The following is a 26,025-nucleotide window of genomic DNA, read 5'->3' on the forward strand; positions in this document are numbered from 1 at the left end:
TGCTTAAAGTAAACATCAAAAAGTAAGTAGCCTTTTAATGTTTAATGCAAAATGATACTTTATAAATGACTGCAGAGTCCTAAATTTAGATTTTGGCGTACCAAGGGTCTTAACCCACAAAAATCAGGCTGTTAATTCACTTCTTCCTCAACCCTCAGGCTACACCAATTCATATTATTGTTTCACTTTTTAAAAACAAAGGTCATGTTATATACCACCACTGCTCAGTACCTCACGTGTCTGTCTTACTTTGTAGCAGCACCTCGCAGAAATCAAGAGTCTAACACCTGACTCTAATCACAAATAGTGGTAACAGGCAGAAGAAATGATTTGTTGGAAGCCGCCTTCTGAACATAAATACAAATGTTAAATGAAAAGCCCCTTATAAAGGGTCTCCAGCACACGATGCTTCTTCAAACTACACATCCACCAGAAGCTCTTAATCTCCTATGTATATTCTAACAAATGAACCCCACAAACTACAACAAAAGTGTAGGTACACAAAGCATCATTCCCGGACTAGGAAGTCAGGACAAGAACACGCTGGGCTTTGCAACCCTGAGCCAAAGTAACAGAGGAGAAGAGGAACAACACGCTACGTAAAATATACGGTATTCTCTATCAAATCAGACTATGCTCCTCGGGAAGCCTTCGGGTCACTTCTTCAATTCGATGCTTTCCGACATACTTGGAAGTTTCTAAGTCTACTTTGGGGCGGACCAGAAACTTTACCTAAAATAACGCACTTTACCAACACGACAACACAGTAACGCGGCTGGTCTAGGATACACGGGAAATAAACACCGTCTGCAAAACCCGAGTAACCAAGACCTTAGAAGCTCACGGTAAACTGAACTCCAGCTTGCGGAGCGGGGAAGTTGCCCAGGTCTGACAGCCCACTAACTGCGCTGTACTGACTCCACCTGACAGTGAGGACGGTCCGGCTGGGCCACCCAGGGGCTGGCCCCTACTCCGAGACCCAATCCGACCAGCACATCAGGGCGCATCCCGAGACGGCGGACCTTCCTCCCCCAGCAAACCCGTTCCCCTGGGCGACAAAGCGTTTCCACGGCACAGAAACACGCCCTCCCGAGAGCGGTCTCCGATCGCCGGGCAGAGGCAGGGCACCCCGCAGGGCGGAAGCGGCTTCTCCCCGGCCGCAGGCAGGGCACCGCGGCCACCCCTCCGCGGGCGGCCCCCCTGCAGAACCGGGTCGGGTCCGGATCGCCGCGCCCGGGGAAGAACAATACAGCGGCCCGGCCGCGCACATCGCAACTTCCCACGAGCCTGCGCGGCGGTTCCCCGCGGCGGAGCGGACTCCGGAATCCGCCACCGGGCAGAGGCGGGGGAGGGGGGGAGGGAGGGGGAGGCAATGCCCGCCGGCCCCGCGGCGGCCGCCCGTCCCGGCGCCCCGCGAGCGCGCTGGGGGGACTGGAGCCCCCGGCCTGGGCTCCGCGCCGCCCGCCCGCTCCGCCGCGCCGGGGCAGCGGGGGGCGGGGAAGGCCTCGCCGAGGCTCGGAGCCTCCTCGGCCCGCCGCGGAAGGGAACGCGGTCGGGGCGCGGGGGACAATAGGGAGCGGGGAGCGCCGCGCGCCCGAGTGGCGCCGCCGGCCGGCCGAGCTGACTGACGCGCCCGCCGCGCCGCGCCGCGCGACTGGGCTCCGCTCGTCCCGGCCGCCGCCGCCGCCGCCGCCGCCGCCGCCGCGCGATCCGCGGTGGCCGCCGCGTCCCCGGCGCCCGGGGTCGTGCCTCACCTCCCAGCCCCGCCGCCCAGGAGAGGAGCAGGATTAACACTCTCAGCAACACCATCTTCCGCGGCCGCCGCCTCCTCACGGGTTAACAGCAGCACATCGATCCGGAGGGAGACGCTGGAGGGGCTTGGTCCGGAGTCTCCACGGGAAGCCGGGACCTCCCCCGGCAGGAGAAACGGCGAAGCACCTCCCTCTCGCTCCACTTCAGGGGCCGGCAGAGCGCCCAGCTTCTCCAAAACAGGGACCTCCCTCCCCCTCGTTCGTTTCCTTCCTCCCTTCCCCGCGTTCCTTCCCTCGCTCCTTCCCTCTTCTCTACCTCCCTCCCCCGAGCCCAGGACCTCCGCCTCCTTCCTCACCACGTGACGCGCGGGATCCAACCCGCAGGCCCGGCCGCACCCCTTCCTCCCGCCCCTCCCCCTCCCCCAGGCGCCCCAGGGGCGCGCGCATGCGCGCGGGGGCCGGTTCCCGGGCTTGCGGGCCCACCGCCGCTTCCTGTCCGCCGCCGGAGAGCTGGGATTGACTGGGCTGGGGGGCGGGGTCTCCCTTGGTCCCGCCCCCAGGCGGGAGCGCGTCTCCGCAGAGCGGCCCGGGCTCTCTAGTTCTGACGGCCGCTGAGGACCATCCGAAGGCTCGAGTGGGAGAGTGAAGGATGTTACGAGGCCGCTCTCGTCTTCTTCACTTCATAAGGAAGGGAGATTTTTATTTCTTTTTCTGCCCGTGGTGGTGCACGACAGCAACCAAATAAACGAAAGCAAGGTCCCAACAAGCGCCAGGCACCAGTGATCTCAACACATGTAAGGACCTTCAAGCCCGGAAAGGAAAGACACAGCCTATGTCTTGTTTTTGGTTTTTGTTTTTTTGTTTTTTTCAGAATTCTTTAAAAATTTGTTGCAGATCAGGATTTGGCCATTCTAAATTCGCGCAGCTTAAGCCATACGGCCCTAAATCTCCTGCCCAAAATGTGTCCACTTTATACCACTCTTTTTCCCAGCTCTAGAGAGAACTCTCTGATCTTCACCCTAACTTCTTTGAAGCTCATGTTTGGTTTCTCAGTAACTCACTTTGGTTCTTTAAACTCTTATTCCCGGATTAGGACCTAAAATTGTAAAACTTCTAGAAGAAAACAGGGGAAAATCTCCTGACACTGGTCTTGGCAATGATTTTCTTCTTATTATTATTATTATGACACCAAAAGCACAAGCAATAAAAGCCAAATAACTGGGACTACATCAAACTAGAAAGATTCTGCACAAGGAAAGAATCAGCAGAATGAAAAGGCAACCTACCCAATGAGAGAAGATATTTGTAAATCATGTTTCTGATACCTGGTTAGTATCCAAAAATATATAAAGAAATTCTACAACTCAGCAGCAAAGAAACAAACTATCCAATTTAAAAATAGGCAAGAGGTCCTCAATAGACATTTTTTCAAAGAAGACCTACAGATGGCCAACAAACACACGAAAAGTTGCTCATCATCACTAATCATAAAAGAAACAGAGATAAAAAAACTTCAATGATACATCACTGTATATCAGAATGGCTAAAATAAAAAACATAGGAAATAACAAGTGTTAGTGAGGAGGTGGAGAAAAAGGAACACTTACTTGTGCACTGTTGGTAGGAATGCAGATTGGTGCAGCCACTGTGGAAGACAGTATGGGGGTTCCTCAAAAAGTTAAAAGTTGGGGTGCCTGGCTAATTCAGTCAGTAGAGCATGCAGCTTTTGATCTCAGGGGTTGTAAGTTTGAGCTCCATGAGAAAGAAGTAGAGGGACACTTGGGTGGCTCAGTGGTTGAGCGTCTGCCTTTGGCTCAGGTCATGATCCCAGGCTCCTTGCTCAGTAGGGAGACTGTTTCTCCCACTTCCTTCGCTCCTCCCCCTGCTCATGTTCTCTCTCTTGTTCTCTCTCGCTCCCAAATAAATAAAATCTTAAAAAAAAAAAAAGAATTACCATGTGATGCACTAATTATACTAGAAATGTCTCGATTTGTTGAATCATGATATTGTATACCTGAAACTAACATCACTCTGTATGTTAATTATACTCGAATAAAAAATAAATTTTAAAAATGTTTTTGAAATAGGCAGAGGAACTGAAGAGACACTTTTCCAAAGAAGATATCCACAAGGGCAAAGGTACAACACTAACCATCAAGAAAATGCAAATCCAAACCACAATCTTCACTATTAGAATGGCTATCATTCAAAAAGACAGGAAATATATGTGTTGGCAAGGATGTGAAGAAAGGGAATCTATATGCACTGTTGGTGGGAAGGTAAAATAGTGCAGCCACTGTGAAAAATATTATGGAGGTTCCTCAAAAAATTAAAAATAGGACTACCATATGATCCAACAACTCCACTTCTGGGCATACATCCAAAGGAAATGAGATTGGGATCTTGAAGAGATATTTGCACTCCCAGGTTCACTGCACCAATATTCATAATAGCCACAACATAGAAACAAGTGTCCCTCCATGAATGAATGGATAAAGAAGATGTGGGAGATATAGATATAGAGATAGAAATAGAGATAGAGATAGAGATAGAGATAGAGATAGATGCAACAGAATATTATTCAGCCATGAGAAAGAAGGAAATCCTGCCATTTGCCACATCATGGGTGAACCCTGAGGGCATTATGCTGAATGAAATAAGTCAGACAGAGATCTGATACCATGTGATCGTGCTTATAGATGGAATCTAAAAAAAAAGCCAAACACTTAAAAACAAAGAGTAGAATGATGGTTGCCAAGGGCTGGAGTAGGGGTGGGGGAGGGAAATGTTGGTCAAAAGGTACAAACTTAAAAAAAAAAAAAAAAAGGTACCAACTTCCCAGGATGCCTGGGTGGCACAGCAGTTGAGTGTCTGCCTTTGGCTCAGGGTGTGACCCCGGTCCAGGGATCAAGTTCCACATCGGGCTCCCTGTGAGGAGGCTGCTCCTCCCTCTGTCTATATCTCTGCTTCTCTCTGTGTCTCTCAAGAATAAATAAATAAAATCTTAAAAAAGTAAAAAAGGGACAAACTTCCAGTTAAAAGATGAGTGAATTCTGGAACTCTAATGAACACCATGAGGACTATAGTTAATAATATTGTATTATATACTTGAAAGTTGCTAAGAGAGTGAACTTAAGATATTATCACAACAAAAATGAAATGATAATTATGTGATGTGATGGAGGTGTTACATAACCCCACTGTGATCATCTCTTTGCAATATGCGTATCAAAACAACACATTATGTACCTTAAACTTATACAGTGTTATATATTGTTATATCTTGATGAAGCTGGAAAAAAATGAAATTAAATAAAGTACAGGATTCAGTGGCATTTAGTATTGTACATTGCTGTACAACCATCACCAGTGTCTAGTTCCAGATAGTCATATGGCAAATAAGGGAGAAAAAAACTTGTATCTCATTAACTAGAACTTCTTGGTGGCATTTAACTAGATATTCTTTATCTATTTGGCATCCTGTTTGAATAGGCTATATTAGGGAAGATAAGTATTAATAGTACCATTACTAATAATTAATTGAAATCCTATACTTTTTATTCTGTATATTTTTAAATTTATTACCCTTTACATAAGTCAAGACGTATGCTTCTTTGTCAGTTTGACAAATGAATTATTTAGTTTTGCTCCAATATAAATAAGCTTGAAAATACAGTTAGTAGTTACAAAACCATCATTAAAAGCATCCATTTAGGGCAGCCCAGGGGGCTCAGGGATTTAGCGCTGCCTTCGGCCCAGGGCCTGATCCTGAAGTCTCAGGATCGAGTCCCACATCGGGCTCCCTGCATGGAGCCTGCTTCTCCCTCTGCCTGTGTCTCTGCCTCTCTCTCTGTGTGTGTCTCTCATGAATTAATAAATAAAATCTTTAAAAAATAATAATAAATAAAAGCATCCATTTATAATGAGATGTATGGGATTATCAAAAGATGCCAGATTCTCATAAATTTTTCTTTCTTAAAAGGAATTATATGCAAACATCACCTGTGCTTGTTATTATTCTCTTTTTGTAGTGGTGTCAACAAATTATGATTCTCTAGCTATTAGACTATCTTGTGGCATGTTTTGTATTGCACAGTATTTTTATAGTTATTTAATTTTATATAATTAATATTTTATAATTATTTTTAAAATTAATTTATTTATAATGGTTAGAAGCAAATAACACCTTCTCTTTAAATTCAGTTGGAGGGCCACCTGGGTGGCTCAGTTGCTTAAGCCTCTGCTTTCAGCTCAGGTCATGATCCCAGGGTCCTGGGATCCCAGAGTGAGTCCACAAGGAGTCTATTTCTCCCTCTGCCCCTCTGCCTCCCTTGGCTTGTGCATTCTCTCTCTCTCTCTCACTCTCTCAAATAAATAAATAAAAATTTTAAATAAATAAGTAAATAATAAATTCAACTGGAAAAAAATCTAAAATCATCTTTTGCATTATTACCAAGGCGATCATTGAAAATTACACTTAAGATTGTATTTCTTTTTATTTTATTTTTTAAGGTTTTTTTTTTTAAAGAACCACCCAGGCATCCCTTATTTCTTAAGTTTTTTTAAAGTAATCTGTACGCCCAACATGGGGCTTGAACCCACAATCCCGAGATCAAGAGTTGCACACTCCACCGACTGGCACCCCACCTTTTGGCACCCCACCTTTCTGTTTTATTTTATTATTTTATTTTATTTTATTTTATTTTAATTCATGATAGACACAGAGAGAGAGAGAGAGAGAGAGAGAGAGGCAGAGACACAGGCAGAGGGAGAGGCAGGCTCCACGCTGGGAGCCCCACGCAGGACTTGATCCCAGGACTCCAGGATCGCGCCCTAGGCCAAAGGCAGGCGCCAAACCGCTGAGCCACCCAGGGATCCCCTTGTTTTAAACCATAAATACATAACATACCAGCTTCATAATGAATGTGTTAAAATGTCACAAGTTTTTGAATGGCTATTTTGTTTGAAATTGTAACTTACCACATTTTTGGGATTTTGAGAATGTATGGGAAACTGATCATTTATACCATCCTAGACTAAGTGGGTTTGGCTCCCAGCTCTCCCATGCATAAGCTGTGTAGCTTTAACCAAATTCTTTCACCTTTCTAACCTCAACATTTCTTTATAAGAAGGATAAAATCTTTACCTCATGGGATTTTTTTCAATGATTAAATTAGTTGATTTTGTAAAGTGGCAGGCAATAATTGCTATGTGTTTGTTTAGTAAAAATTATAAATATCACTGTCCTTCCATGAATACTCAAAAGCAGCAATTAATAGTATTATTTCCTGGGGTGCCTGGGTGACTCAGTCAGTTAAGCGTCTGCCTTCAGCTCAGGTCAGGATACCCAGGTCCGACGGAACCTGGCTCCCTGCTCAGTGGGGAGCCTGCTTCTCCTTCTGCCTCTGCCATTCCCCCTGCTTGTGCTCTCACTCTTTCTCTCTCTGATAAATAAATAAAATCTTCTTTAAAAATAACATTATTTCCTTGGCAAGAATACACAGCTTTGATACCACCAGTATAATAAAAGTTATTCTCATGCTGCAATAATGAGAAATTTGACTACTAAGTATATACTTATATACAGAATATTACACAAGTAATATTACATGAAAATGTTTGTTCCACAACATAAACCAATCCCGGTAAACATTTTAACACTTATATTTTAAATTTCCAACTCCTAATAAACTGCCTTCTGGGTGTCTCACTGTCATGACAAACTCAGTATGTTTAAATTCCTATATCTGATAATGGCACCATCACTCTTCCAAAAACCTGACACAGACAGTGGAATCACTGTAGACTCTTCCTCCCTTGTCTGTTCAAAACCAGCCACCATCTATTAATTCTTTCCCTGAAAATGTCTTTTTTGTGCCTTTAATTTTTTCCTTCCCACTAATGTCGCTCCAATTCACACAATTTCTCTTGCTTACACTGCTGCAGGACTTCTAAACCATCTCACTCCAATCTCTCACTAGAGAGCAATGCAGTGCTCACTCAACGCACTGCGATTTACTTCCACCCCTATCATTCCTAAGAAGCTACTTTTGTCAGCGCCATCGAAGATCTGTTAGTTATCAATGCCACTATGCACTCAGAATCCTTATCTAACTAGACCTCTTGGTCGATTAACATTCCTCAAAATTCTCTCCTCCAGTATTTTCCAAGACCTTGCCCGTTTTCCTGATTTTCCTTTTTTTTTTTTTAAAATTGCAAGCTGCAATTTTATTAACACTATTTTTCTCTCAAACCAAGTTCATCATGCTGACATTCTCAGTGTTAGGAGGCACAAATATCATTAACCATCTTTATTCTTTTAAAAAAAACCATCTTTATTCTTTGCATCACTAAGGAGTTCTTTCCCCATCTTGTTCTGAAGGAAGAATAAAAGCTTGAGGTGTACATTTCAGAAGATAAATTGTTGTAATAAAGACACCCTATGTTACGCTATATGTTGGCAAATCGAACTCCAATAAAAAATTATACAAAAAAAAGAACATTAAAAAATAATAATAAATAAAAAATAAAGACACCCTGTGTTCACCCAGACAGTATGTACCTTCCACCAAACATGTCCTATTCCAGATAATGCCTTGGCAAAGCATTTCTTGTCCTGAGTAAGCAGTGCAGCTCAACCTGTCCATGGTCTACAGACACCATTCATCTCCCTTAGGCAAGCTGGATAAAGTTTTCAGTTTCTCTTTTTGGGGCCCATCCTTCTTCCAAATGGCATATTTGTTACAATAATGTCAACAGAGCCAGTTCTCAATGGCAGATTCAGATATCCCACTGAACAGCATCTATGGGCAAACCCCAGGATACTTTGCCTTCTTTACTTTGGCTTTTGGTCAATAAAGATGAGATATTATCTGCTGCTCTATTCACAGCCAACAGATTATTATCACCAGCAATGTGACAACAGTTAGACCATTCAGTGGCCCCCTCTATTGGTATTGTTCTGTTCCACACGTCAGATTAACTATTATATTAATGGGTTGAGGAGCACAGAGCCTGAGCATCCCATTCATTAGCAAGGGTAGATCTAAGAGTTGTAGGTTCAAAATATGTAATATTTCTTCAGTGGAGATTCTCTTCTATCAATGCAATGCCCACAACAATTTATCATGGGTGTTCAAAAGAACCTCCACATCAAAGTTGGTCATGTCAGCCTTCCACTTAATCTTGAACAGCACCCCCAAAATCTCTTGCAGCCTTATTTGAGGAAAAGCAGTTTCTCTCCTGTCCTGTTGCATGTGACTCTAAACTTCAGCACTTCAGGATGAGTTTCTTCTTTTGAGCTTTCATCCTCCTTGTCTTTGCAAGATGCTAAATCATCACCTACTAATGTTCAGATTTCTTCTTTGATGGTTGGATTTTCATAATAACCTAAGATATGAGAATCTAAGGTATTGTTAGTGAATCTTTTTTTTTATCATATCTCTCATCTGTTTTGTCTCCTTATCCATTATTAATCTTCTCTTAACTTGAATTCTGATTTATCTTTTTGCTTTTTCTTTTTTCTATACTTTTTGGTGTTAATTTTCTATACTTTTAAAGGGTCTGACTGTGGAAGCTTTCCATCCAATTCTTCAAAATCCTTTAGATCTTCTTCCTTTGTTTCTTTGAACTGGTAATCTTTAAACTCCTTCAGTTGATAAGTTATCAGCTGATCCTAGACAATGAACCTGAGCCAGACTTTCCACTGAAATGTCTAAATATATCTTGTCCCGGTCTTTGCTGAGTTTGCAGTATGACCCCAATTTCTCTCTCATTTCATCTGCAGCTATTTGCTCAAAACCAGTAGGTGCTGTGGCTCTAATAGTGATTTGGAGGTGCTCAGACTCACTTCTGGGGCCACTTTCTGTCACTGTATAGAATTCTGGTTCTCATGAAGGTTAACATCAAGGAGTTTATTAGTGGCTTCTTAAACATCAAACATGTTGGCAGTGCTTCCTAAATTCCTAATACAGTCACGGCCACCAGTGCAGACCCTTCCTGCTCCAGTTTCCCTCCAACCCAGCATGCTCAGGTCATGTCCTCTTCCTTACTTTTTTTTTTTTTTTTCCTCCTCCCTACTTTTAACTATGCTTCCTTCTGCATCTCTTCCCCAGGGCTTTTTCTTCTCTTTATCCTTTAAATATTGGTGTTCTTCAGGTCTTTATTTTTCTTGTCTTCTCATTCTTCGCTTGCATGATTAGTTTTTACTACTCTCAAGTGTCTATGACTCACTAGGATGTAAACTCCATTGAAACAAAGCCTGGGTCTCTCTTATTCTGAATTATAACCCAATACCTACCACACAGTCAACACTTTTCCTATACTTGTGTCCCAAGTCCCAGACCTATATCCTAGTGGCACCATGTACCAGCTATAACCTTGAATAAGTTAAGGCACCTGTGCCACAGTTTGGTAATTCTTACAATGGGGAGAATAGTAAGTAATTCTACCTTCCAGAGAGCTGCTAGGGGAGTTAGGTAAAGTGCTTGTAAAGTACTGAGAATATTACATGGTACATGTAATTATAAAATTTTAGGTGTTGTGATGATTGCATATCTAACATTTACTAACCAACTCCTTATGGTACACCAAATACATGTCCAAAACCGAACAAATCCCTACATCAACCTACTCAAACCACTTTTCCTTCCTAAACGTGCTATCTTGGTTAGTGACAACCCCATGCAAGCAATTATCTAACTCCTCTTCCATTCCAGTAGGTCAAGTCATCTTTAATCTCCATCCTATGAATCACCCCAGCCCATCTCTATGGCCAAAGCCCAAGATCTGGTCTCTCCGTCTTACATTACCTACTCCTTGACCTTTTGCCCCCACTGCTGCCAGAGTGGTCTTTTTAAAAAATATATATCCTTTTATTCCTAGGATAAAATACAATGCCCTTATGATCTGGTTGTTACTTTCCTTACCAGATTTGTCTTTCTTGGCTCTCTTTTCTTACTTTATCTTCTAAAAGCATCAAGGACAAAAACCAGAATAACAGTAACAGCTGGCAGTTAGTAAGGAAATGAAAGCTTAAAGAACTTAAAAGTTACCATCTAGGAAAAAAAAAAGTGAGACACCTGGCTGGCTCAGTTGGTAGAGCATCCAACTCTCGATCTTAGGGTTGTAAAGTCAAGCCCTGTGCTGTGTTAGGTGTAGAGTTTGTGTTTAAAAAAAAAAAAAAAAAAAAAAAAAACTATGAAAAAGAACTTAAACAAGTTGCCCAAAGTCACAAAGCAGGTATGAGGCAGAGCCAACATCCAAAGTTAAATTTTCCTCCAAAGCATGTGCTTTCATCACTACAATATGCTGATGTTCAACTGCAGTTGCCTTCTCAAACACACATATCACTTCCCTCTTTGATACCTTTGCACATTTTATTCCCTCTATGGGGAATGCCTTTCCCACTTATCCTATATATTCTATAAAACCAGGCTCAAAAGATCCTTTCAATAATTCATTTTAAGACACTTTTGCTAGGATTTTGCTTTCTGTCCAAGGGATCAGAAAAGAAAAGGACTTAGAAAATCAGCTTTCGGGGAAAGAGAACAGTGAAAAATAATATTTAAAACTTAAGGCATTTAGAAGGCATGTAATAAATGTCAATTTCCTTTCAAATATAAAGAAATAGATATTATTAAAAATATGGCTCAGGCCATCTTTCTGTAAAATCTCCACTAACTTAATCTCTAGACAAAACTTAATATCTACCATTTGTATACTTTTAATGTAGCTTTATTCAACTGTACTATAGGGGCATCTGGGTGGTTCAGTTGGTGGAGCACTGGACTTGCAGTTTTGGCTTGGGTCATGATCTCAGAGTCCTGGGATGGGGCCCTGGTTGGGCTATTTCTTCATGGGGAGCCTGTTTCTGTCCCTTTCCCTCTCCCTGTGCTCCTCCCCTGGCACTCTGCTCTCACCCTCTCTCTCTAGAATAAGTAAAGCTTTATTAAACTGTACTGTATTTGTTTATTTAATATCTTCCCTAATTCTTTTTTTTTAAGATTTTCTTTATTTTTTTGAGAGAGAGAGAATACATGAGCAGTGGGGAGAAGCAGAGGGAGAAGGAGAAGTAGACTCCCCACTGAGCAGAGAGCCCAAAGCAGGGCTAGATCCCAGAACTCCAAGATCATGACCAGATCTCAGGACCCCGAGATCATGACCTGAGCCAAAGGCAGAAACTTAACCAACTGAGCCACCAAGGTGCCCCTGATACCTTTCCTAATTCTTAAAGATGGGAGTGAATCACATGTTATAGGGATTTTAAAAACAGGGCCTCAGAGAGTTTAGCAAAAATATATCCAACAAATATTTATTGAATGTTAGTGCTAGAATAAGGTCCATTTCACTAATTTATTAAAAACTAGGAGTGGCCCCTCCCTGCCTAAACCCTTGATATCTTCTTGGGCAGCCTGGGTGGCTCAGCGGTTTAGCGCCGCCTTCAGCTCAGGGTGTGATCCTGGAGACCCGGGATCGAGTCCCACATTGGGCTCCCCACATGGAGCCTGCTTCTCCCTCTGCTGTGTCTCTGCCTCTCTCTCTCAATGTCTCTCATAAATAAATAAAATCTGAAAAAGAAAAAAAAACCTGATATCTTAATCTAACATTCAGGGTGCTCCACAAAAATAAACTCACTTGTCCAATCTTTTCTCTCTTGCCTTTTAAATGAAACTCCTACTCTATCCAGTCAGACTGGTCAACACTTCAGAACCCCAAAGCATCATAAACTTTCCCTCTTCTCTGTTTTTTCTTCTCTTTATATCTCTTCTCCTCTTATACAATATGTTAAAAAACAAAACAGGCCCAAATTGAGTCGTTTATGTTATGCCTCACATCACCAAACTGAGACTGAATTGCAATTCCCACTCTCTCAGAAATGGAATCTTAACCCAGTCAATCAGGAAATGGCTTTTCAGCACAGTTAGGTAATATGCCAGATAGGCTCCTGCCATCTCCTAAAGGAGTTAACTTTGCAATAACCAACCCACCTTTTCCCTAGTATAATTTCCTTCTTTCCACTCTCATCTGCCTCTAAAAGTCTTTCATTTTGTGGAGTTCTTCCAAGCTTTTCTATCTGCTAGATTATTATTATTTGTTGCCTGATTAGAATTAATTTTTGCTCAAATAGTCTTTAAAATTTTTGAATACGCTTCAGTTTGTCTTTTAACAAGTATTACACAGCCTTTAAAGCTCTGGTCACGACCTGGTAGTTCATAAACCAAATTGGACTCACAGACAGGTTTGGTTTGACTTGTTAAATTTTTTTCTTAATTATCTGTTAATATTTAACAATCAGGAGCTTTTGAATTAAAACCTAGATACCAGATTGGCTGTGAAAACTGAGAGGTTAAGCAGATTTTTTTTTTAACAAAACCTCAATTGGCTGAAACTGAGTAGAGGCTGCCCTCCTTGGATGGGCTGGTCTAATGTCACCCCAGCTGGTGTTATTCCTGTCAGAATTTTTGCTTGTGACCTCTGTGTTCAGAACTAGATCAACTTCCAAATAGTCCTGAAGTGTTTTCCTAGACCCCAGGGGCCCCACAAATCTCAATCACAGTTTAGCACAAAACACCTAACTTTTATATCACTCATCTGCAATTAATCCTCTGTACTTTATGGAAATTCTCATATTATTATTCTGATATTACAGAGCACAGAGAGAAAAAGGTTTTGAACCAAAACAGAGAGCACCCCCTCCAAAAAAACTTACAGGGTTACAGTGGTAATTAGTTATCATCGATTCAACAAATATTTGTTCTGCTCCTGATTTGGGGGTTTCCAGACTATTAAGACAATATTCCTGACATAGTGCAAGGCACCATAATAAGCACTTTACATGCATGATTCCATTTATTCTTCACAACAGTGTTATGGAGTAGACATATTCCATTTTACAAATGAGGAAAGAGAGGTCTAGGTTTCTAACCTAAGTGTGCTTGACTCTAAATCTTATAGTTTGGTTTTTTAAATTACTGGGTGAATCCATTTGTATTATCACTGCATGGTCCAGAATCTACTGTTTGGTTAGGGAGATCCAGAAACCTGATTTTTTTTTTTTTTTTTTAAGATTTTACTTATTTGTCTGAGAGACAGAGAGAGAGTGTGTGTGACCACAAGCAGGGGGAGCTGCAGGCAGAGAGAAAGGAAGATGCAGGCCCCCCACAGAACAGGGAGCCCTATGTAGTACTCTAGGATCATGACCTGAGCCAAAGGCAGGCATTTATTGCACTGAGCCACCTAGGAGCCCCATCAGAAGCTTGATTTTTCATCATGCAACTTGAGATGATCAGCCAACAAGGACTAATTTATAGGAACTCAACTCTCAAGGGACATGTCTTGATCAAAACATCACCTTATTATTCTACAAGTTAGATATTCATGTTAACAAGCCACTGCATTCTCTTTTTTATCTTTCAACACGTGGTTGGCTAAATCATAATTGAAAGCAGCTTATTAAGCAAAGCATCACTGCAGAAGAAATTAATTAAATGATTTTACTGGCTTGTTTATCCAACTATGCAACTTACTGTGCCACATTAGAATAGGTCAAGGGGCCAGACAGGTGTCAGGCCATCCAGCTGTTCGGGTGAGCTCCATTCTAAATGGTTATTGAAACACACTATGACAAACCCTTATATTTTGGAATATTCTCTAGACCCCATGTAGACCACCATCTCCCTTTTTGTTATTATTTTTTTCAAGGATAATATAATTGATTAGGCCACAACTTTTTTACATTTATTCAAGTTTTGATTTGATTGCTAAATCTTACTTTTGCTTCTTTTGGACCTGGAAAGAATCCTGTCTTCTAAGGGAACTATAACAAATAGTGAATCTGATTCATTTTATATTGATTTGGTTATTTAATTCTCATCTTTCTGGGAAGCATTTCATAGTAGGTCTCCAGTACTGCCTCGAGTGTCATATTTTTATTTTACTTGTAGATGCTTATGTCTTGTCTTCCTAACCAGATTGTAACCAATCTGAGGGCAGTGACAATAATAATATATTTGAAGAGCTTTGCTGTGTGTTCCCATATTATTCACAAAGACACATAGCAAAAACATTCACACTAATATTTCTCTCTGTCTTTTTCATCTTTTACAAAAGGTGAAAGCTCATGTTAAGAGAAGTAAATTAATTTAGCCAAACTTGTAAAATTAGTCAATGCAGGACCAGATGTTGGTCCTAGGTCTCATGGTCTCCATTCATCACAATTCCTACTATGCTAGGCTGCTTCCGTGTGACCATGTTTAATAGCCCCTTCTGTTCCCCAAAGCACCATGTTATAGATATTCAATAAATAATTACAGGGGTTCATTATTGTCATTAGAAGCCAAATGAGTCATAATTCTTACTATATGCATATTAACAATTACTAACTATACTTCTCAACAATGCAAGTGGTTATTATCTGATTATTGTTCTACGTTGGTGTTTCTCAATATATGGCCTGTGGAATACCTGTATCAGAGTCACTTAGGATGCCTGTCAAAATTGCAAATTCCTGGACTTTTCTCCAATTCTGTTGAGTCTGAATTCCTGGGCTTGGAGTTCAGAAGCATGCTTTTTTTTTTTTTTTTAAAGATTTATTTATTTATTTATTTGAAGGGGCAGGCAGATGGAGAGTAAGAATCCCAAGAAGACTCCCTGCTGAGTCCTGAGCCCCCACAGGGCTGGTCTCATGATCCTGAGATCATGACCTGAGCCAAAATCAAGAGCTGGACACTTAATCAACTAAGCCACCCAGGTGCCCCAGAAACATGCGTTTTAACAGTCTTCTCATGTGAGTGTAATCACACGGCAGTTTGACAATTACTGATCTAAATAAACTTGAAGGATAGAATGAAGATAAAAGACCAAGTTCTCTTGGAAAGTCAATGTCAACATATAAAAATAATATTGATTCTCAGATACCCTCAACTATAAGGTACACCATTGATTTAATAGCTTTTGAAGAAAAGAGCATTACATGTTCACAGAATGTTTAATTCCTGGGGTGCTTGGATGGCTCATTCAGCTAAGTGTCTGACTTCGGCACATGTCATGACCTCAGAGTCCTAGGATCAAGCCCCATATTGGGCTTCATGCTTAGTGGGGACTTTGCTTCTTCATCTCCCTCTCCCTCGGCCTCTCACCCCTGCTCGTGCTCTCTCTCTCTCTTTTTCTCAAATAAACAAAATATTTTCTTAATGTTTAATTCAGAATCTGGAAAATTTTAAATATTAAGAAAGTGAAACTTAGACCTGAGGAAATTCAATAATTGTATTTTTTTCAATAATTGTATTTTAAAAGGTGTAGTAAAAAAGGGGGAATTTGAAGTGGGAAGTTGGACATAATCTGAGTAGACTTTGAAAGCTAATCTGGAATTAAGAGAAAAAAGGAGAGGACATTTTGAATTAGGGAAACAAAATGGGACAACAATTTGCATAAGTATAATTAGTTCAGTGAGTGAGCAAACCAAATCTTATAGAAAGGGTTATTATTACATTTTAATAGCTGATAAGGTTGTTATATAGAATGAGGATAGATTAAAAAAAGCTTTGAATGCTAGACCAATTTAGGATATTTAGTGGTTGACAAGTTCCTTTAAAGCTTTTCAGTAGGGATCCCTGGGTGGCGCAGCGGTTTGGCGCCTGCCTTTGGCCCAGGGCGTGATCCTGGAGACCTGGGATCGAATCCCACGTCAGGCTCCCGGTGCATGGAGCCTGCTTCTCCCTCTGCCTGTGTCTCTGCCCCTCTCTCTCTCTCTCTGTGCGACTATCATAAATAAATAAAAATTTAAAAAAATAAAAAATAAAGCTTTTCAGTAGTGGATGGAAATAATGAAAGCACTGCCTAATGTGGCAATATACATGATGTACTCCAAGAAAAATAAACTATAGGGAAATCAGTTAGCAGGTTTATTCCCACACACTCACTGACCTAGGACAGCACCAGAGAGAATGGAAAGCAAAGCTTCGATAAAATATTGAAGGAAGAATCAAATCCTGATTTGACTTAAACATTTGGAAATCTATTAAAGGAATAGATTCAGTTACAAGGACATTGATTTTAGTGACATTCATAATATTAAACAATCTAAATGTCCAAAAAGCAGAGATTGATTCAGCCATATAATAGAATATTAATTCACTAGAAATGTAGATGAAAGTATATTAATGCTAAAGATGTTCACAATATATATAGATTTTTTGAGGTTTTTTTTTTAACTAAGTTCACATCCAACGTGGGGCTTGAACTCACAGCCTGAGATTGAGTCACATGTTGTACAAACTGAGCCAGCCTCATCCCAAGATGCTCATGCTATATTGATAACTGAAAAAAAAATGCGTTCAGAATGGTCCAATTTTTGTTTACAAAAATATACATGTGTTCTGATGCCTCGAAAGGTTTGAGGACATACAATGAGTGAAGTGTCTCTAGTGTTATCTCTAATACTTCATTCCACATAGCATTATGAATAGTATGTTTTTCCTTTTTTGCTTGTAGATAATTTTTCTAAAATGAATATCTTTTGGTTTTGTATTACAAAGGTACAGTTAAATATTTACTTACATTAAAAACTTTAAATTAAAAAATAAGGACGCCTGGGTGGCTCAGTGGTTGAGCAGTTGCCTTCAGCTCAGGGCATGATCCTGGAGTCCCGGGATCGAGTCCTGCATCGGGCTCCCTGCATGGAGCCTGCTTCTCACTCTGCCTATGTTTCTGCCTCTCTGTCTCTCATGAATAAATAAATAAAATATTTTAAAAAATAGGACTTGTTGACCATGAGGAAACTAAATGAAAGTACTTAAATGTTTTAAGCCTGGGTGACAGAGACTGATATTAAGGTGGAAAAATGTGGGAAAAGCAAGAACAAATAAGCATTTGAAATTAGGATAATAAAATATGGTTTTCAAAAATATATATGGTTTTCAACATGACTTTGAAGGTATAGACACACACACACACACACACACACACACACACACCACATATGTATACAAACATATACCCCCCTCAAGGGAGAATATATAGAAAAAAATAGCCAAAATAACCATTGTTAGAGTTCGGGGTATGTAATAAACAAAGTTGGCTATAGAAGATGAATTTTTTTTATTTCTTTTTAAAGATTTTATCTATTTATTCATGAGAGACACAGAGAGGCAGAGACACAGGCAGAGGGAGAAACAGGCTCGTCGGAGGGAGCCCGATGTGGGAATCGATCCCGAGACTCCAGGATCACGCCCTGAGCAGAAGGCAGATGCTTAACCACTGAGCCACCCAAGTGTTCCTAGAAGGTGAATTTAGAAGACTTTTGTTAAGTTTTATTTATGTGCCATTGGGGTGGAGAAGAGAGGCTTCCCCTAATGCTAGAATAGTAATTTTCAAACTTTATTGTGAATCAGAATCACCCAAAGATCTTATTAAAACACAGCCCTCTGGGCTCCGTACAGAGTTCCTCTTTCTGTAGATCAGTTGTGGGTACTAGAAAATTTTCATTTTTAACAAGTCCCAACTTATGTTAATACTATGAATCCAAAAACCATACTTTGAGAAAAATCGTACTAAAGTTGAGAGAAATCTAGCACTCCTACACTGGTAGGAGTATGTTTGAGGAGAGGTGTCCTAAGGCATAATGTACTGGATCCAATAACAAAACTTTAACCATTGGCATAAGAGCAGTGGAATAAAGATTATGAGTTGAAGATGAATGAATATATTCCTTGAATTCATTCCTGATATAGCCTATCTGAATGCAAATTTAGGTCCCCTTCTTAAATTTAGGTCTCAAACTATGTAAATAAAATTTAAAAAACCTGTTTCACCAATACTTAGCATCTTAGAGCTATAATAAAGGGAAAAGAAGGTCATTTTCTTCCATTCACCATCATGCATCTTTAATATCAGCAGGACAGACTAGCATCTGGTGAAGCAGCATGGAGTAGAAGCAGCACCTGGGACAATATCATAGGATTGGATCTGTTTCTGAACAGGTGTGGGACTCCTCATGGGGGCTCTCAGAAATAATTAAATAGGGGATGTACTTTGCAGGAGGCTGGAATTTCTGCATAAGCAGTTGAGGGCCAGAGCCAGCACAATTTGAGTTACATGGAAACACTTGATTTTAACTCACTATTTTACCATCATATCTTGAGTAGAAAGCTAAGAAGAAAGAAGTAAAGGTGTATATGGCCCATCTCTGTGCAATCTGCTCTGACCCAATTTTAGTTCAGCTAATAATAATCTTCAAATCGTTTTTAGTAGAATCATCAACAAAATAAAAGCAAGGTGTAATAGTTTCAAAAGCCAAATGCTTTATATAAAAACAAAGCAGTTCTCTGCCCTATCCGTCCACACTTTTGAGTGCTATTCTTTAGAGGCAGTCCCATTCAACTCCTGGATATTCTTTAGTTCCTTACCCCCACATTTCTTTTTCTTTTTTTTTTTTTTTTTTTAAGATTTTATTTATTTATTCATGAGAGACAGAGAGAGAGAGGCAGAGACACAGGCAGAGGGAGAAGCAGGCTCCACGCTTCTCCACGCAGGGAGCCCAGACTCCAGGATCACGCCCTGGGCCGAAGCAGGCGCTAAACCGCTAAACCCAGGGATCCCCCTTACCTCCAGATTTCTGAGTAACATGATAACACTCTGATTTCTTTGTTTAAAAATTGTAGAGATTGTTTATTGAGTTATTCCTATGGGAGATGAGGATTTAGAAGAAAAAACCATAGGCTGGGGAAAGATTAGAATGCTAACATACACTAGTAGTAAGATGATAAAGACTCAGCAAGGGAGGAGGCTATAAATGAGTGAAATAGAAAAGGCATGTATAATAACATCAGTAAGACTTCACAGATAATAGTAAATAAATTAGGGTAAAAGTCAAAGACAGTACCAACTTTTCTGTCATAGTCTTTTCGTGTCAAGATCCAACTTAAAAAAACAAAGAACTTTAAAAGAATGATAATTTTGAGAGTTAGAGATGTATTTTTTAGTTTTCTTAAGCCTAAGTTAACAATCAGTCTGTGATTTTAATTAGGATAATGTAGCTTAATTCCTCAATTATCTCTGCTAACAGATTTTCCTCATCTGAATTTTTTTTTAAAGATTTTATTTATTTATTCATGAGAGACACAGGCAGAGACATAGGCAGAGGGAGAAGCCGGCTCCATGCAGGGAGCCCAAAGTGGGACTCAATCTCAGGACTCCAGGATCACATCCTGAGCCGAAGGAGGATGTTTAAGCACTGAGCCACCCAGGCATCCCACCCCATCTGAATTTTTATGTATTGCTTGTGCCACTCAGTACCTTTTTTTTTTTTTTTAAATAGGCTTCATGCCTAGTGTGGAGACCAATGTGGGGCTTGAACTCAAAGATCTGAGATCAAAACCTGAGCTGAGATCAAGAGTTAGATGCTTAACTGACTGAGCCACCCAGGTGCCCCACCACTCAGTATTAATTATTAATTCACTTATGTTCTCAATATTTCATGTAAATATATCTTATTTCCCAAAACGATTTTGCCCTTCCAAGGAAAAAAATCAATGTTTCACACTTGTATTCCCTATATCTTACTCTCTGGCACTATGAATAACTCCCTACTAAGTATGCTTTTTATAGCGTATTGTTCAAACACCTTTGAAGAATATAAAGGATACATCAAAAACTGTGATCAATATTCTAAGAGATGAAAGGCCAAGTGCCTTTTTTTAAAATTTTTTATTTATTTATGATAGACACACAGTGAGAGAGAGAGGCAGAGACACAGGCAGAGGGAGAAGCAGGCTCCATGCACCGGGAGCCTGACATGAGATTCGATCCCGGGTCTCCAGGCGCTAAACCGCTGCGCCACCCAGGGATCCTAGCCAAGTGCCTTTAAACAATAAAAAGGAACTAGAAAGAATTCTTGAAAATTAAATATATGCAGTAAACACTGCATTAAAAAGAATTTTAAAAAAGAATTAAAAAAAGAATTGAAAGACAAAGTTGAGAAAATCTCTTAGAAAGTAGAACAAGAAGATAAATAAAATTAAAGAATAAATAATAATCAAAGAAATGGAAAAAATTTCCAGAAGTGAAGAACGTATGTTTCTACATTGAATGTGATCACCAAGGATGCAGCCCAACGATGGTAAAACAAGGCCCACCCAAAAGTATAGCAAGTACTGAAATGTCAGAACACCAAGAAAGAGACAAACTTCAGAGAGAAGACATAGATTACATACAAAAATTCTGGAGTATCAGACTACAATCATCTGGAAGCTAAAAGACAATGATCAATGATTTCAAAATGAAGAAAAAGTATTTCCAACATTGAATTTTATGTCTAGCTAAACTATAAATGTAGACTATAAGTCTTTTTTCAGACATACACAAGCTACAAAAATGTGCTTTCGATACACTTTTTCTCAGGAAGCTAAATAAGAATATGTTCCACCAATCAAAGAAAGAAAAAGACAGGAGATCCAAAAAAGAACCAAAGTGGAAATGAGGAGGAAGGAACTCCTAAGATAATGGTAAAGGGAAGTCCCAGGATGACAGCTATACAGCAGCTCTTTAAACAAAAAGTTTAGATCACAGGAACAGAAGTTTCTGTGTTTCAGGAGGGATATACCCAAAATTAAACTGGATCTGAGAGGTAACCTGATATGTTTGACTGTGCTGGCAGGTCGATGGCTGAGTTAGTGGTAGGTGATGAGTTAAGCAAGCAAACAAAATGATGAGGTAACTGTTAATTTGAGGAAAAACAAAACTTTAAGAAGAAAAGTAATATAATCACAATCACAGTGATGGTAAATAATACTCATATAACTCAGGGTGCCTGGGTGGCTCAGTGGTCGAGGGTCTGCCTTTGGCTCAGGTTGTGATCCTGGGGTCTTAGGATCGAGTCCTGTATCAGGCTCCTAGCAGGAAGCCTGCTTATCCCTTGGCCTCTCTCTGTGTGTCTCTCATGAATAAATACATAAAATCTTTTTAAGAATGCTAACTCTAATGTTTTAAACTTTGAGTACCTTATTTAATCAAAACTTCCAAAGTAATTGGGAGGCTGGAACAAGAGGAGGAAGAATGGTATGAGAGAAAAGAACTAAATCCTTACCTCCTAGAAGAATAAATCAATAAACAAAACCTACAATTTTTAAATGAAGAAATCTGAGTGTAATTATGCTAATCAAAACTTCAGGAATAAGGAGCTAAGGAATATCTAGGTGATGAATGGGATTGCTTGTAAAGAACAGGACTCAGTGTAGAGGAATGGAGCAAGGAACCTCTTTGTTTTTATATAAAGTATTTGACTTTAAGACTATTACATCTGTAACCAAAAAATAATTTTAAAAGGTTGGAAAGTAACTATTGTATTTTTAAATGGCGTATTTTATCTCACATTTAAGTAAAGATACATATAAGCAAGAAAGAATGAGACATTTTTCAGCTTATTGTCTTCTGATATTTCTCCCTAGATGCCGGTCCCCACCTTAGAAAAATAATATGTATGTTTTCACAAACTTAATTATATACATACATTTTCACCACTGTTCATTTTGCCTTATGTAATTGCTGACAACATATAAAAAGAAAATTTGGTTCTGCTTCTTTCTGTTATAAATAAATTATTAAATTATGCATGTGAGCGTTTGAAACATATACCAATGAAAACTACCACTGTGAGTACAGGCCTAGCCAAGCAGGATTAAAAAAAAAAAATTAGTGAAACATTATTATTTGAGACATGTGTTCCGTACTTTTCGGCTCTGTGGTTTCTGGCCTGTAAATGAGCGTCATTCAATTTCTTGATATAACTTCCCTTATTTAATACTATTTTTTTTTAAGTAGGCTCCATGCCCAATGTGGGGCTTAAACTCACCACCCTGAGATTAAGAGTTGCATGCTTTACTGACTGAGCCAGCTAGGTACCTCTATAATATACTTTTATAAATCTATAATCAAGGCATTATGTTAAATTCTGAATTTCCTGAAATCTCTAGTATGCTCATTTGCACTTAATGGCCTTAAATAAATGCTTAATCCAGCAGAGTATATTTTATGAACTCTACACCCAAAGCAGCTCGAACTCACAACCCCAAGATTAATAAGAGTCACATGCTCTACCAACTGAGCCAGCCAGGCACCTCCAGGAGCATATATCTTAAATCTGTTAACATTTGCAATCTTTTCTCAGGGCAAAATTCTGATTTGAACCATAGAATTTATTGCTTACAAATTGACATGGAGACCAAAAACACACAAAACTTCTAAATTCAACATTCTGAAGATGCTATTATCGTTTTAAACTTTCCTGTTTTTCAAGAGTTGGATAAATATCACAAAAATGTGTTAATGCAAAAAGGTGGAAGAAGCTCCATCTTCTGCATTCTCAGGAAACCATACTTCCCAAGCAAGTGTTAAAAATATAGCAATACAACGAAAAATTACTGGACAGTAAGCCCAAGGAAGACATAAGCCCTTTCTCTTTTTCTCTGTGGCATCCCCAGGGCCACAGTATCCAGCAATGCACTTGGTCCTGAACTGTGCTAAATGAATGAATGGAACAAGTTTGTATTTTTGTCTACCTTCTCTAACCGAAAGAGGTAAGATACTATTCCATTAGGTGTCAGGTATTGATATCCCTAACTACGAAGGAAGACCTATCTTGTCTATTGTATCCCTTGAGCGTAATAAAATGTTGAAAGACTTAAAAAAAAAAAAAAAAAAAAAGCGGGGGCGGGGGAGGGGAACTCCTTGTCCACAGAACAGGCCAGAATAGGCTCCAAATCCCATTTTGTCACCAACAAAACTTCCAGGCTACTCCGTCCTCTCCGAAAATTGCGTGGCTTTAAGATGAATCAACTCTAATTAGAAAACTCTTTCAGGAATAGGCACTTCTCACTCCATCCAAAGTGAGGCCAAGTTAACAAAACCGCAAAGACTTGGCTAATTCAGGCACAATCTAATTTATTATTACTGGCCCGAGTCACCCACTCTTTTTTGGCCGTGCAGGCCAATATCCACAACCGCACTGACGCCTCAAGTAGGGCGAACGTTTTTCAGCAGTAGCTGGTGGGGAGCCCAGTTTCTTGGCCAAAACCCCGGGGAGACTGGGATTTGTGCGGTGTAGTCCTCCAAACACCTCGAACAGACAGACTCCAGCCCTTAAACATCTGCATCTCGTAAGAAATCCCTTCAATTCTCCATGCGACAAGCAGAGGAAACAAATCTCCCGAGAGCCCTTCGGGGACGAGCGCTTTTCCAAATAACACAAACATCGCCGCCGACTCCCCACCCTGGAGCCCTTGACTGGGCCACACGCATCCCAGGTCGCGAGGGTCACGACCAAACTAGACGCCGCCCGCGCCCGCCCAGCCTTTAAAGAAGCCGCGTGCGGTCGCGCTGCCCGGGAGTTCAACTTCCGGCCGCAAAGTGAGAGGATGTTTAGCCTCTGGCCACGCCCCCCGGCCACGCCACGCCCCCCCGACCCCAACCCCGGCTCGCGGGTGCGCAGGAGGGGCGGGGCCGCGGCGCGCAGGCACGCCCCGAGCCCGCGGCGGCGCGCACGCGCGCTCCCGCTCCCCCCCCCCTCTCCGTGACGTGCCTGGCCGAGGCCGCGCAAGGGCGCTGTTGCTGCCAGTGCCGCTGTCATGGCGTCCGAGGCGCTGGCTGAGGAGAACCCGCCGCGGTCTCTTTAGAGCGAGGGGCTGGCGGCTGGGTATGGAGAGCGGCCCCGGGAGCCTGCAGCCGCTAGAACACGGGGTGGCCGCCGCGCCAGCGCCAGGGACAGGTTCTCCGCAGGAAGGGCGTCCGGAGACCAGGCTCGCCGCCGGGGATGGTCCTGGAGTATGGGCGGCGGAGAGCAGCGGCGGGAATGGGCAGGGGGCGGCGGCCGCCGGGAGGAGCCTCTTGGACTCGGTGTCTCCCGCCGGCTCTCCTCGGGTCCCCGGACCCTGCAGCTCCTTCCCGGGCTTGGACTTAAAGGAGGGCGATCCGGAGAGTCCCGCTGCCCAGACGACGCCTCCGAGAGGGCAGCACAAGGTGACCGCCTCGGAGACAGTCGAGGCCGGAGCGGACCAGGGATCCGGTCCTGCCGGGGACGCCGGCCCCCGCCCGGGGCCCGCCGGCACCTGCCGGGCGGAGTTGGCGGCCGCCGGGGCCGAGGAGCCCAGCGGCGCGGGCGGCCTCAGCAGCAGCTGCAGCGACCCGAGCCCTCCCGGGGAATCGCCGAGCCTGGACTCCCTGGAGTCGTTCTCTAACCTGCATTCTTTCCCCAGTAGCTCTGAGTTTAACAGCGAGGAGGGAGCTGAGAACAGGGTCCCCGGGGAGGAGGAGGAGGAGGAGGAGGAGGGGGAGGAGGGGGGCGCGGGCGCGGGCGCGGGCGCGGCGGTGTTGCCCGGGGCTGTGCCTCTGTGCCGCGAAGAGGAGGAGGAGGAGGGGGAGGAAGCGCAGGTACTGGCGGCCTCCAAGGAGCGCTTCCCGGGACAGTCTGTCTATCACATCAAGTGGATCCAGTGGAAGGAAGAGAACACACCCATCATCACTCAGAATGAGAATGGACCCTGCCCTTTGCTGGCCATCCTCAATGTTTTGCTTCTGGCCTGGAAGGTACATTCTGCGGCTTTCTATTTCCTACAGCTTTTTGGGAGGGGAGGGGAAGGGAGGGGGGGAAACGGGGTGAAGTCGCTGCTGCATGTCAGCTGACAGCTTCCTCTTTCCTCTTTCATCAGTCCTCTTCTCACACGAAATTCATTATGGGACTCCTTTGTCCAAAGAATATTCTTGAATTTGGTAAAGAATTGCCACCAACCCCAGGTCTCTCTAGTGTGTAAATGAGAGTTCAGGCTGTTGTACTTAAAAGCAGCTAGGACTCCGAGCATCCTAAACCCTAGGATTTTTTTTTTTTTAACTATGTTTTTCTATGATTCCTTCTTACCGACCTTGTCACATACACAAAAAGAGTGAAGAATCGGGGGAAATGATCTTCAGAAGTTACCATCAATCTGTGATATTGGGGAGCAAGTTCTGATGGTTACATTTGGTCCATTTTCCGAGAATACTTGCACCATTTGAGTGTAGATACTTAAGGAAATGGTGATAGGGAAGATGTGGCCCCTTTGACAAATTCCATTTAAGGGAAAGCATTGGTCTGAGCCCAATTACCATAACTCCTTGGTTTTCAAATATTACGTTTTCATTTTATGCTTGATTTTTACTTGCCTTGTTTTTTGGCTCTGCTGAAATAGTTTGGCATTATTACTAGTAACCTCACTTCAGAATACATTAAGGGAACTAAAACTGTAAT

General features: G+C 41.8%; 2 protein-coding genes and 1 pseudogene across 4 annotated transcripts in view; 1 reads left to right on the forward strand and 2 right to left on the reverse strand.

Moving 5' to 3' along the window:
- Window positions 1–2,176, reverse strand: part of ADAM10 (ADAM metallopeptidase domain 10) — a 128,823-nt gene extending 126,647 nt beyond the window's left edge. The window contains exon 1 of the mRNA XM_025999677.2: window positions 1,755–2,176. Within this exon, the coding sequence (XP_025855462.1) occupies window positions 1,755–1,809 (55 nt within the window). The 5' untranslated portion in view covers window positions 1,810–2,176. The remainder of the gene's footprint in view (window positions 1–1,754) is intronic.
- Window positions 2,177–8,101: 5,925 nt separating this feature from the next.
- On the reverse strand, window positions 8,102–9,693 carry LOC112917303 (tRNA (guanine(6)-N(2))-methyltransferase THUMP3-like; annotated as a pseudogene).
- Window positions 9,694–24,322: 14,629 nt separating this feature from the next.
- The window catches only part of MINDY2 (MINDY lysine 48 deubiquitinase 2), a 77,619-nt gene continuing 75,916 nt past the window's right edge, over window positions 24,323–26,025 (forward strand). For 2 of the 3 annotated variants that reach the window (XM_072738633.1, XM_072738634.1), the window contains exon 1: window positions 24,324–25,328. In XM_072738633.1, the coding sequence (XP_072594734.1) occupies window positions 24,441–25,328 (888 nt within the window). In that variant the 5' untranslated portion in view covers window positions 24,324–24,440. Of the gene's footprint in view, window positions 25,329–26,025 lie in introns of all 3 variants that reach the window. The other variant, XM_025999814.2, reaches the window with a different exon arrangement.

Source organism: Vulpes vulpes, chromosome 15 (assembly GCF_048418805.1).
Source record: "Vulpes vulpes isolate BD-2025 chromosome 15, VulVul3, whole genome shotgun sequence".
NCBI lineage: Eukaryota > Metazoa > Chordata > Mammalia > Carnivora > Canidae > Vulpes > Vulpes vulpes.